Below are 13,673 nucleotides of genomic sequence, written 5' to 3' on the forward strand. Positions count from 1 at the left end.
ATAAAACACTATCCCAAATGCTTATCCTGCCATCAGCTTTTTAAGCAATACCATTCCTACTACTGAAAGGATTTATTTTTAGAAAGCTTTAATTTGACCTGGGAAAATGAGATCTCTTAAAACTTGACAACTAGTACATTATAAGCCCAAAAGGTTTTAAATCAAAAGCCTTCCAATACGGAAGAATTCACATGAAACTTTTAGTTTAAAAAATAAATCATTCTTGTAATCTAAAGAATATTAAAAACAAATATCTTAGATAAACATTCCTACAAAAGACTATTATTTTCTTGTATCATCTTCTCTTTAAAAAAACAAACCAGTTAACTATCTTTTAATAATCTCAGACTACTGTAGTCTAAAAACTTTAGAATACATGAAACACATCTTAGCAATCATAGTCAAAGGTGCCCTATAAATTTCATATATTAAACACCTATGGTATAGCCTACAATGGCACAAATACACCCAATACATAAATACTACTTCATCATTTACAGTCAAAAGTCAGAAGGAACTGCATGGTTTGCAAGGTACTTCAACTTACATGTGGTCATTAAAACCCAGTAAGTAATTCAAGTATAGTCATATAAGGGCAGGCAATTCAAGGCTCAAATATCACTCTAAAATTGAAGACATGAAAATAAAAGCAGAAAACTTTGTGTTTCTCCATCTTGCATATAATGGCTAGATATCAGGACCTCACTGTGGGAAATATACAGTTATTATATATGGTTTCCTCAGAAGATAATGAAACTTCAGAAAGTACAGGTGTCAAGATCCATAGTTTGCTTCATCAAATGCTTTTCTAGCTCGTTTCAATTCTTCATTCATAGTAAGCAAATCTTTAACCCTAGCAAACTTCCTTGGGTCCTTTCGAATCAAGAAGACGATATCTTCAACTTGTACCCGACCTTGTCTTCCAATTGACATGGCCTTGTGAGTCTATTACAAAGAAAAAAAATTAAATTAACTTAAAACAAATATAATATTTTATTTTTAATTTCCATTTACTTTATACTGATGAGAGTGAAGATCTTCTCTTCTAATTTTTATAGCTATTCATTTGTGAATTGTCTTCCTATTCAAGTCCTTTGTCCACTTTCTACTGTGTTATAGGAATGTTTCTCTAATGGTTTATAGACATTTTTTAATACTAAGGACACTGAAACTATCAAATCGATTCTTTTTTGATCTATGTAGCTTTTATCTTCATTTTTATAAAATAATTCTATAATTTCTTTGTAACTGCACATTTCATTTAAGCTTTCTGTCTCAGTAGTTGATAAATAGTGGTAGGTTTTATTAAATTCAAATAAATCTCATCTCCTATCATATATTCATCCTGTATAAAAACAACGGTTTGGGGTGCCTGGGTGGCTCAGTCAGTTAAGCTTCTGCCTTTGGCTCAGGTCATGATCCCGGAGACCCAGGATGGAGCCCATTGGGCTCCCTGTTCAGTGGGGGATCTGCTTCTCCCTCTGCCCCCCACCCTGTTCGTTCTCTCTCTCTCACTCTCTCTCAAATAAATAAAATCTTTAAAAAACAAAGGTTCATCATAGCATTATTTCTAATGACTAAAAAAGGGGAAACTAAGTATTTAGTAAGGCATTAAATAAATTTGGGCACATCCATTCAATTAATATTATGAAGCCATTAAAAATATTATAGAGTGTTATGCAAGGACATGGGGGACAGAGTTCAACTTATATGAAAAAGCAGGCTCTAGGACTAAATATACTATACGATTTCAATTTAATGAAGTTTAAAAATATGTGCAAAAAAACAAGAAAATATTCACCAAAATCTCAGCATAAGTTGTCTCTAGGTGGAAGGATTAGAGATTTATATTTTCTTTCCTGCACTTTTTTTTTTTTAAGATTTTATTTATTTGAGAGAGAGAGGGAGAGGGCATAAAGGGAGGGTGAGAGGGAGAAGCAGACTCCCCACTGAGCAGAGCCTGATGCGGGGTTTGATCCGAGGACCCTGAGATCATGACCTGAGCCGAAGGCAGATGCCCAACCAACTGAGCCACCCAGGTGCCCCTTTCCTGCACCTTTTTATACTCCCTAAATTTAATCAGTATTACAGTAATAAATGGAAAAGAATTTTTAAAAATGCATACTCTTTGACACAGGAATTTTACTTCTATTATTCTGTACTAAGGAAATAATAACACAGGGTAAAAATTCAAAGGAACACAACCAAACTCAGTATTTCCATCCCTGTGAATATATCCAAGGAGGATATGGGAGGAAATTTCACGAATACGGTCATACAAAATTATCTATTCACTTAATAATCTGTAAATAACTTATACAAGAGAGAAAAGGTTAAATATATTAGAAAACAATTTCAATGAATTTTACTGAACTAAAATAATTATGATTAGAATATAGGAAGTATGTACTGTAAAATTTTGAGTTAAAAATGTTTACCATGATTACCACTATGTAAGCATTAGATACATTTTTTTTTAAAGATTTTATTTACTTATTAGAGAGAGCATGAGCAGAGAGAAGGAGAAGCAGACTCCCTGCTAAGCAGGGAGCCCAATGTGGGGCTCGATCCCAGGACCCCGAGATCATGACCTGAGTTGAAGGTAGATGATTAACCGACTGAGCCACCCAGGCGCCCCAGCATTGTATACATTTAAATCGACTCTGGAAGGGAGAAACTTACATTAGATGATGGCATTATGGTTAATATTTTTAAATTTTATTCAAGGATCTTATAATTATGTCCTTATAAATGAAATTCAGGAGAGGGTAGAATATTTTATGTGTACATATACATATGTACATGTGTGTATGTTTACATATCTATGTATCTTTAATGATAAATAATAATCAGTAACTTCCACAAAAAGGCACTCAAATGGATAAGCTTATTTCAAAAGGATGGCATAGCTCTAGCCTTAACTAAAAGTTAGAATTTCAAATCTATTACTCAATTAACTAAGACCAATTACAAAAAAATCTTACCATTTCAGTGATGAACTCTATGACAAGGTCTTCAAGAATATCCACTGACTCAGTATAAGGATTCTGGTCATCCCCAAACCCATACATCATACATCGCACTGTAAAAGAACGATCATTTCTGTTTACATGAATACATTTAACAATTTTACCAATACTTTTTTCAAATTAGAAATGGACCAAGTTAGAGAAGATACTTGTAAAAACATATTTACGTTGTATCTGCAAGTATGGACCTTGGTGCAAAAGATTTTAACCACAATCTCATAACTAACTGTTCCTATCTCTCCTTCCCTAGTAGGAACTCCTGTTCCCTCCCAGCTACTGAACCCTGACATCAATATTCTTTCCCTAACCTCTAGTATCTATTCACCAACGACCCTGGAATAACTTGAAGTAGGAAACTCTATGGCAGTGATAGGATGAGTAGCAATGGCTCAGCCCTTACTGGGAGTGTTCTGGTGTATATGGTGTGTGGTGAGGGGAGGGCAGGGGGGCATTGGAAAAGAGAAGGCAAAATGCTTTCTTATACTAACATAGGGAAAAGGACATGAGAGAAAGTGCTTCAATTACTTCTTATATGAAGAACAGGGTAATCAAATGGAGAAAGCAAACTATGTAGAATCTTGATATGTCATTCCCTAAATCAATGCATTGCTAACAAAGTCCTTTCAGACTTCACCTGAAAGAACCATAGAAAATGCAAAAGAGAAAAAAAATTCTAATACAGAGTAATAAAAATAAAACTCATTTAATCCTCACAACAATCCTTTTTAGTAGATACTATTATTATTCCTATTCCATTTAGGTGAGAAAACTGAGGCACTGAGCTAAATGATTTACCCAAGGTCACACAGATAGTAAGAGATGAAACCCACATTTGAAGGCAGCTGATCTGGCTCCAGAGTCTATATTCCTACCCTCAAGGGTATTACACTTCATGGTAGTTTAAGACAGTTTAAGGTAGTTAAGGATCCATATGGATTACCCTATAGTCTATAAACCCCCAGTTAGTCTATGGACAGGCTTTGAGAAATCCTTGAACCCTTCTGAAATTATATGCAAAAATTTTATATATTATTTGTGTGTGTGCATTGTTCTGCAAAGAATAATCAACTCTTATCAGATTCTGAAAGGGGTATATAAATGTTAAAAAAAAACAAAACAAAACAAAACCCTGTCATAGGTTGGAAATGTTTTGTATCCTGAAGTGAGTGGTGGTTATAAGTATGTGTAAATACATAAAATTCATCAAGCTGTTCATTTAAGACTAGTACAATTTATTTTAAATACAGTAAAAACAAAACAAAACAAACAAACAAAACCCCAGGACACTTCTAAAGAAATGAGTACATTAAGAATAACTGCTATTTAGGATAAGCAAAAGCTGGTCGAACTGAAAGGAGAATTAGGTATACCAGGCCTAGGGAGGAAAAGAAAGGGGTGATTTGGAAGGCAGGCTGGGATAGAGGTATACCTAGGGTTTAAACTGGCAAGAGCCTTTAGGTCCAGATACAGGGGGTACAAAACAAACACAAGAGCCAATATTTTTTCTCCCTTTTGGATTCTGACAAATTTTTTGCCTTTTCCTTTTTGAGATAATTTCAGACTTATACAAGAGTTGCAAAAACAGTACAGAGCTCCCAAATACCCTATATCCACCATCCCCTGATGTTAACATCTTATAGACATTTATCAAAACTAAGAAATTAACACTGATAAAAGTACAGAACTTACTCAGATTGTACCAGTTTTTCAACTAATGTCCTTTTGCTATTTCAGGATCCCACACTATTTAGTTATCATGCCTCCTTGCTTTCCACTAAGCAGTGACAGTTCCTCATACCTTTCTAATCTTTCATGACCTTGACACTCTGGAAGGACACTGGTTAATGATCTTGTAGAATGTTCTCCGATTTGGGTTTGTCTGGTGTTTTCTCATGATTAGACTGTGGTTACACATTACTAGAAAGGGTACCATAGAGGTGATGTGCCCTCTTAATGCATCATATTAGAGGTACATGATGTTAATATATATTACTGGTGATACTGACTTTGATCATTTGGCTAATACTTTAGACATTACTTATCTGCCAGGATTCTCCATTGTAAGCTTATGATTATTCCTTAAATATTTGAGGAAGATACTTTGTCATTAACATTTTGACGGGCATAATTCACCAGTATGTAAGTTGCATTTGGTTAAAGGGTTTGTAAAGATACAAACAAATGCCAATGAATGCTTTGAAACTTTGTGTTATTGTAGCAAAAAAATTTTTTTAAAAGTTTAGGAGAACAGATCTTGGCCAGTAAGGTATATCAAGATTCAGGTAAGACAAGGAGAAGGCTGTGAAGATTCCAAATTCTTATCATCACAAAAATAAAGCAATCCAAGTAGAACAAAGGTTTCTGCTGAGAACTGACAATGCAAACATCACCCTGGGATGCTCTGGTGTGGAAATCCCCTTCTTAGGCTGATACAAGAAATAAAAACACATACAAATGAAGTAAACAGTATCAAAGATGGATTAAGGATTGGTCAGCTTTAGGTGAGAAACTGAGATATGGAGGATTTGAGTCATTAAAAAAATAAAAATATAAAGACCTACTGACTACAGTTTCAGGAGCATTTGGGAACCACTTGTCTGACCCAGCATAAATAAACCATGTATTCATGTGTTGTCTCATCTGTCAACAGTCAGCCATAACTATGTGTAAAGGACCCAGGTTGGAGAGCACATTGTCACAGTGCCTTTCAGGAGCTGGCTTTGACCATCACTAGGAACAGCAGCTCTCCCTCTTGCTGCTGCCAAAAAGAGCCAAACCTGTCTACTGAGGGAATACACTAGAGAACCAGTACATTATAATCTCTACGTCACTATAATATCTTACACTGTTCATCACCTTTCTATCTTGTCCAATGCCTTATTCCAAAGCCCCAACTTAATTCCTTACTCTCAGTACCTGTCCCAGGATCCATCAAAACCTTTGACTTGTAGTCAAAGGAGTTCTGCTGCAATAATAAGTGACACAAAAAGTAACAAAGGTATGTTCTAAGGCCCTGTATTGAAACACTAATCACATTTCCTCACTTAAAAAAAAAAAAGTGTATACACACACACCCACCTACACACATTTAATTTAGGGTTAGAATCACTAATATCTACGATTCAGAAGTAAAGAGAATTTTATAGGCAAATCTGAGAATATTGCCCCCACAGAGAAACACATTCAAAACATTAATCTGCTTTGAACAGACATGTCCAAAAGTTTTTATCATCTGTAATTAAATCATTGTCAAATATTACTTACATTCTTTAGAAAAAAGTCTCTTCCTTTTGCCCTGTCCGCCTTCTGCACCTCCTCCAATTTCTTCATTTTCTTCCTCAAACTGTAAGTTAAAACATATATACAGAAATGTCAAGCACTGCATTTGATCTTTAAATAACATCAATATTTTTTTCCATTTTCAACACTGATATCATGCCGGAAAGCCTAAAGCAAGCAGCAAAAAATCATGAAATCTTAGCATTTTAGGAGCCTTAAAGACTACCCAGTCCAACTTCCCACTCATGCAGAAATGGCTTCTACAATGTCCCTAACAAGTAATCCTACTGCCTCTCCTGGAAGAGTTTCAATGACCATACTTTTTTTTTTTTTTTAAACCAACGAGTTAGCCTATTACCACAGTTTTACTATTAAGAGTTCGTATTAAAAAAAAAAAAAAAAACTAAACTAAACCAGAGTAGGTATTGAATCAAAGTGAGCAAAACTAGTATTTACTAAGCACTGCTTATACAGGGCTAGGAACTTTCCTCAAATAAGCCTTAACCCCATTTTATGACACGAAAACCGAGGTTCAAAATTAAGTAACTTGCTCATAGATAACAGATTTTGAAATCCAGGTTCCCTGATTTTCGGTCCATTATTTTCCCACGACTTTACAGTAAGTACATAGTTTTGTTACCAGCTGCAGTGTTCGTTCATAATGAGAGCTAACAAATATTAGCTTCGTCCTCTGATGACTGTCCAGGCGATTCAAAGAGTGTTTAGCAAATACAGACCCAAAGCAAAGAACAAGGAGCCACCTTCCTACTCTTCCTTCACATCCTGCCCCACGTACTAAGAGATGAATCCGAAGGGAAAGGCTAGCACTGCGTGAACCGCCCGAACTCTCTCGAGTGAATTCGCTAAGGAAAATCTCGAGTGATTCTGAACTCGGGCTCCGCTTCTGCACCCCAGGGAGTGAAGAAAAGAGTGGGTTGGAACAGTGGTGGTCACTCACAGTAGGGTCTTCCTCCTCGTCTGCCATGCCACCAGCCAGCCTACACGGCTCCGCCGCCTCGCTCCCAGCGGGTTTTACTATTTCCTCTGCCTCACTTCCGGTGACGCGCCGGGAGGGGCGGGGCGGGGCGGGGAGGGGCGGGGCCTAGTTAGCATGCTGGTGGGGGAAGGTTCGCGGAGTGCAACAGCAGACGCCGGCGGAGTTTAAGGAGAGAGGGATAAGCTCTAGGCCCTGTGATCAAGATCACGGATTAATTAAACATTAACAAAGAAAAGGAAATCGTAGTCTGAGCGGTGTGTATCTTGTCGTGGCCCTGACTTGACTCTATATATCGAATCACCGCTTCCTGGTTCGGGGCTGTGAAGCTATGCGTCGTTGGGGGTGCCGTCCGTGTATTTTAACAAGTGGCATCTCATCACTTTTGGCCTATTCTACTCAAAAGAATTCAATTAAGTTCAGCCTACACTCAAGGAGAGGGGATTACACAAGAATGAGTATATCAGGAGGCAGAGATCATTGGGGGTTATATGATCTGTGAATGTCATTTCAGAATAATAAAGGAGACATTATAATACTTCAGTTATTTAAGGAAGACTGTTGAGTCTGATAAGGTTGAGAGTCGCTGTGTTAGGTAGTGATGAGACTCTGGCCTTGTCCAGGGGTTCAGGTAGAAAACATTCACAGTGTCCATTATCAAGGGATAGCTAAAATGTGCTGGGTGAACTCCAAGAAGTACTATGCAGCAATCAGAAGTAATAGACTAACAACACGGACAGAGCTTAGAAACATAGTGCTAAATTTAAAAAGAAACACAATGAGATCTATGATGTAAATTAAATCTAGAGACACACAAAAAGTAGATATTTTACAAGAACAAATAAAAAAATAGACATAAAATACATTGAAAGTTTGTGGGGCAATGCACAGATAAATAACAGGTGGAAGGACTTTGGAAAGGCCAGTTATGATAGTATGTCATGAACTGCAGAGCGTCAATACTTCAACCTTCTGAACCTGAGATCCAAAATATAAAAGTTACGAGCAGAGCCGAAATAAAGCACAGAGAGTGAAAATTCACTGTATGCTTCTGTGTAATTTTCAGGGGGATTACCAGAGCCAGCAGAGCCAAGTTTGTTAGGTGGCAATGCAGGAAATGAGGCTGGAATGAAGCTGGAGTGTGAAAGGTCTGGAATGTTCTCTTCAGAGACTGAACTTCACACTGCAGAGAAGGAACTTTAGGAGGTAGAATTTACAGGACTTTGTGTCTGAATGAAACTGAGAGCTATGGAGAGAGAGGTTTACATCCAGATGGATGGAATGTTATTAATATAAATTGGAAAGTGAAATGGGAAAGCAATTGGGGCAGGGGGAGAAAATGAACTCCGTCTAAGAGTCTAGAGATGTCCTATCGACAGACGGATGTGCAGGCCTGGAAATCCACAGAGAAATGATCAAAGAAAATGGTGTGGGAGACGTCAATACAAAAGTGAGAGTTTAAGACTTGCACAGCAACAAAGGCAAGAGAGAAGGGGGGCAAAGGGCAGATCCTTCAAAATGGTTCATCAAGAAACAGAAAAAACAGAAAGAATGGTCCAAGAGGTAGTGTTGAAATAAATTTCTAGACCCACAATGGAGCCTTTCCTGCCCCAGGTGCCATGTTAGCAAATGGAAACTTAATCACTCTGTTTGACCAGAAATGCAGCATATTCCTTAGCCAATCCCCAAATGCCAAGCCAGTTCTGGGTCTTCTCACTCCAAACAAGGTTGACTATCAGCCAGCCAATCAAATACTTTCATTTTTCTCTTTCTTGTTCTTTATTCTTTATCCTATAAAAGCATTCTGCCTTTCATCCCATTTTGCAGTTCTCCAAGACTGTCCGCTTCATGAGGTGTTCAAATCCAAGGCTTTTTCCTAAGTCTCTTTAATCATTTTTAACAGTAGGAAGAGATAAATAACAAAGATGAAGAGGAAAAGAACATATTTTGAAAGCCAAAAGAGAAAAAATTTCAAAAAGAAGCAAGTGGTCAGGAGTGCTCTGTGCCACAGAGATTAAGAGTTTAAGAGATTTAAGATGAGGCCTTGGATTTGACAGTTGGGAGGTGGTAGAATAATCTGGACAAAATAGTTCCAGGGGAATAGTGAAGATGGAAGCCAGATTATAAGAGGTTAAGGAATGAGTGTGTAATTGGACAGAGGAGGGTAGAAAAGCAAAGAGAGGAAAATAGCCTCACAGGGCAATAGGATCAAGGAAGGTGGGCTTTGAAAAAATGATTACCAAATGAGTAAGGCTGTGAATTTATGCTGGACACTTAGCTAACTTAGAAAAAGTCAGGTTTTCATTATGGCAAAAAAATGGAAGGAGCTTCTAAAGAAAAGGTTAATGACAAAAGAGATTTGTTCCCAAAAGAATGGAGTCAGCAGAGAGGCCGACAGCAGTAGCTGATAGAAGGGAGCAGTAGAGCTGAGTTGTGGGAGAAAAATTTGGACAGCAAGGCAGTGGGAGGGACTATCCAAAATGATGAAAACAGGAGACTGGGTGGTGAGCTTGAGGCATGTATTAGGATGGGATAGGAGAGGGTAGGCAGGTAGTACCACCTAGACCCCAAATCCAGGAGAAGCCAAGCAGTCCCACCTTCACCCTGCCCCCACCGTGCACCCCACCCCCACTCCTTCCCCTCCACCCCAGGGTACAAACTTCTGCAGTGCCACCCCCTGTTTGGGGCTGAGTGAGGTAGTGTCATTTTTTTAAGTGGCTTTCAGAATTTCCACAATAATCTTGTGCAGTCTTAACCATCTGCTTCTTTACCACAGAATGCCTATACTCTTTGGTTAAACTTGCATCTGGGGTCAGAGGAGTCAGTTTTAAAAATCCTAGCTGTACTTGGGGCACCTGGGTGGCTCATTCGGTTGAGCATCCCACTCTTGCTTTCTGCTCAGGTCATGATCTCAGGGTCCTGGGATAGAGCCCCGAGTTGGGCTCCACACTCAGCACGAATCTGCTCAAGATTCTCTCTCTCCCACTGCTCCTCCTGCTAACACACACACACACACACACACACACTCTCTCTCTCTCTCTCTCTCTCTCTCTCTCTCTGTGTGTGTGTGTGTGTCTCAAAAAAAAACCCCACCAAAATCCTAGCTGTACTACTTACCAGCCATGCTACCTTTGAGACAATTTACTTCACCTCTCAATACATCCCTTCCTGATCTGTGAGATGGAGATAATAAGTTACTAACCTTCTAAGGTTATTAGGAGGCTTGGATGTGTTAACATGCAGAAGGTGCTTTGAATTGTCCCTGGAATGTAGTCAACATTCTGTGTCAGCTGTTTTTATTCCAGAACCTATCTTTCAGCAGCATCTTCTGCTGTTCTCCTTCATGAACTCTACCTTCTAGTTCCACAAGACCACATTCAATTATGCACACAACAAATATTTCACAGGCACCTGTAAAATGTGCAGCACTGGTACGGGACTGTGGATAAAATGACAAACATTGAAAATACACAGTCCCAGGCTCATGAACCTTACAGTGTAGCAGGGGGACATGAGCTGAATAGATACTGTATGCTCTGATAGTTTAAGTGGGGGAAGGCAACTCGAGAAGGTCGGAGATGCCTTCCTTGTGCAGGTGAGGTCTGAGCTGAGACCTGAGGGATGAATGGAATTAGCCAGTGAAGGAGAAAGGCAAGAGTGTGCTGTGCCCCAGACTTATCCTGTGCTTTCCCATCTCCATGCCTTTGATCACTCTACTCCTTTCCCACTAGAATACCTTTTTTATTAAAATGCTACATGTGCCTTTCCAGCCCAGCTAAAATGTCTGCACCTCCACTAAGCTCCCCCGCCCCCGCCGCCCCGGGCTCTCCAGCTAAAAGCACTTTCTCCTTTACTCTCCCACAGCACTTCATTTTCATTTTCCTTTGACACTGCTCACTTTCTATTGTATTTTCTGGTGACTTATACACACGGCTTATCTTGTCTACTAAATCTTATTAAAAACAGAGTCTGTTTCTCCTTCATCTTTCAGCTCCCAAAGGCTAGTACATTCCTTAGGCTCAGAAGTTCCGGAACAAATATTTGTAGCATAAATTAATGCCTGTTTGACATCCTTTTTCAAATATGTTGTAATTCAAATGAGGCTATTGTTGCAAGCTGAGCCTTTGGGACTGAACTTACTCTTTGGTTAAACCAGAATGCCATAGTCATGGTCCCCATGACTGATGAATGTTCACCACAGTGACCACAACAACCCAAACAAATAGGCCACTGTTCTTGACTGACAGGTGTTTGGCAACAACTGCCTGTCTTCCAGTGGAGGCTGAAATGAACTGAGGAAAGACTGTCTGAACTGAGTCCCTATTCAGTGGGGCTCTATTTATTCTTTGCAGTTTGGCTGCAAGAGCCAGTGACCCAGGCTTCGGCCTGATGTAAGGCTATATGGGGCCTTCCAGGGTGACAGAAACAATAATGCTTGGAACAAAACCATCAAAGATTAGTATCAGTGGAAAGCATCCCAATTTGAAGCAGTGTGAAAACAGGGGGAAGGGAGCTTTGAAGTCAGGCAGACCTGGGTTTGGATCCTAACTAGCTATGTGATGTCATCCATGTGTCTTCTTTGAGTCTCAGATTTCTCATTTTAAAAATATTCTGCAAAACAGTTATAAAGATCAAAGATAATGTCATTACATACATAATGCCTGTGCTCTATTAAATGTGTTCATTCATCTATCTTCTCCAATACAGTTTGCTCTCTGAGAGCAGGGACTCACTTTTGCCTCTACACCTGCAAAATCTAGCGAAGTGCTCAGCACATAGTAGACGCTGGTTAATATTTTTTAAACAAATGAACAACTGCAACAGTAAAAACTAGCCTTTATGGAGCGCTTACTTCATGCCAGGTATTGTTGTAAACAGTAATTCATTTAATCCTTCAACGACCTGAAAAAGGAGCAACCAATAAAACCCAATTTTATAGAAAGAAAACTTGAATTCAATTTTTTAAAAATAAAATTCTTGTTATAACAAATTTTGAAGCAAAAATCTGGTGAGATTCGTTTTTTTCAATAAAAAGATAAACTACTTTATAAAACCTGGAAAAGAAAAAAATGTGGTAGAGAGAGAAAGAAGGACATAAATGTAAGAGTGGGAAGAAGGAGTAGGAAGACGAAGAAAGACACATGGAAAAAGAAGAAACAGAAATGGGCAAATTCTGAGTGGAGTATAAAATAACTACATAATCAGAGTAAGATATTGTGGTCTATCACTGTCCTTTGAAATAGTAATTAGCTCACTAGTCAATCACTCTCCTCGGCTCTTCAACTGTCATGTCTTTGTCCTTAAACTTTATTCTTAAATTCTGAGAGCAACTGGGGAAGAAAAGACTTATCTTTCAGGGGCTCCTGGGTGGCACAGCGGTTAAGCATCTGCCTTCGGCTCAGGGCGTGATCCCGGTGATCTGGGATCGAGCCCCACATCGGGCTCCTCCGCTATGAGCCTGCTTCTTCCTCTCCCACTCCCCCTGCTTGTGTTCCCTCTCTCGCTGGCTGTCTCTATCTCTGTCAAATAAATAAATAAAAATCTTTATTAAAAAAAAAAAAAAGACTTATCTTTCAGAGAGTAACAAAAACTGGAATGGTTTTGGGGCGCCTGGGTGGCTCAGTCGGTTAAGTGGACAACTCTTGATTTCAGCTCAGGTCATGGTTTCAAGGTGGTGAGATCAAGCCCTGCATCAGGCGCCACAATCAGCAGGGAGTCAGAGTCAGCTTGAGAGTCTCTCCCTCTCCTTCTGCCCCTCCCCCTGCTTGTGTGCTCTCTCGTTCTCTCTCTCTCTCTCTCTAAAATAAATAAATAAATAAATCTTAAAAAATTGGAGTGGTTTCCTTCTAGTACAAAATGAGGAGATAAAGTTATCACCAAAACAGTAAATGGCATGAGCAAAAACTTTGCGAAAGCAAACAGTACATTTAAAGAACACAGAAGTCTTTTCACAGCTGAAGCTTAAAGTCTACCTAGAACAGTGGAAAATGCTGCAGGAAGGCCATGAATAGCAGGGTAAGGAGTTAAACAATATTTAGCAGCCAGTGGCTGCTGTTACAGGAAACAACAGTTGTGATTTTGAGCAAAATTTTCTAGTCTTCAGTTTAGAAGACCAGAATTACTGCTTGAGTGTGACACTGGGTAGTTTTACCCTAAACCTCAGTTTATCTCCAAAATAGGGTAATAAGGCACTTGTGAGGATTAAATAGGTGTGTTGGCTTTGGAAATGTCACAGTGTTATACGAATGTAAGTTTTCACTACTGGAGGATAAAATTGATGCTTAAAGAAGACTGACATGGTAAAATCACTAACATGATGGCTGCAGGATTGAAAAGGGAACAATCTGAATGACATCTTGAAAAAAGTTAAT

The 13,673-nt window shown here is 38.8% G+C and overlaps 1 protein-coding gene across 1 annotated transcript; it reads right to left on the minus strand.

Annotated features, from left to right (window-relative positions):
- Positions 1-496: 496 nt before the first annotated feature.
- On the minus strand, positions 497-7,371 carry TAF13 (TATA-box binding protein associated factor 13). The gene is made up of 4 exons (XM_045801604.2): positions 7,267-7,371; positions 6,294-6,372; positions 2,985-3,082; positions 497-945 (listed from the first exon to the last, which is right to left on the minus strand). Exons 1-4 carry the CDS (start codon positions 7,291-7,293, stop codon positions 775-777), a joined length of 375 nt encoding a protein of 124 aa, XP_045657560.1. The 5' UTR covers positions 7,294-7,371; the 3' UTR covers positions 497-774.
- Positions 7,372-13,673: the final 6,302 nt, after the last annotated feature.

The sequence above is a fragment of the Ursus americanus genome, chromosome 12, assembly GCF_024610735.1.
Source record: "Ursus americanus isolate L20-20 chromosome 12, mUrsAme1.1.p, whole genome shotgun sequence".
In the NCBI taxonomy this organism is placed as follows: domain Eukaryota; kingdom Metazoa; phylum Chordata; class Mammalia; order Carnivora; family Ursidae; genus Ursus; species Ursus americanus.

Bases quoted from the DNA above. Each gene is read 5' to 3' on its own strand.
- TAF13 (XM_045801604.2), bottom strand. From the start codon at position 7,293: ATGGCAGACGAGGAGGAAGACCCTACT. The intron at 3,083-6,293 runs GTAAGTAATATT...GTTCTTTTACAG, and splicing joins GAGACTTTTTTCTAAAGAAT to TGCGATGTATGATGTATGGG. The intron at 946-2,984 runs GTAAGATTTTTT...TCTTTGTAATAG, and splicing joins TAGAGTTCATCACTGAAATG to ACTCACAAGGCCATGTCAAT.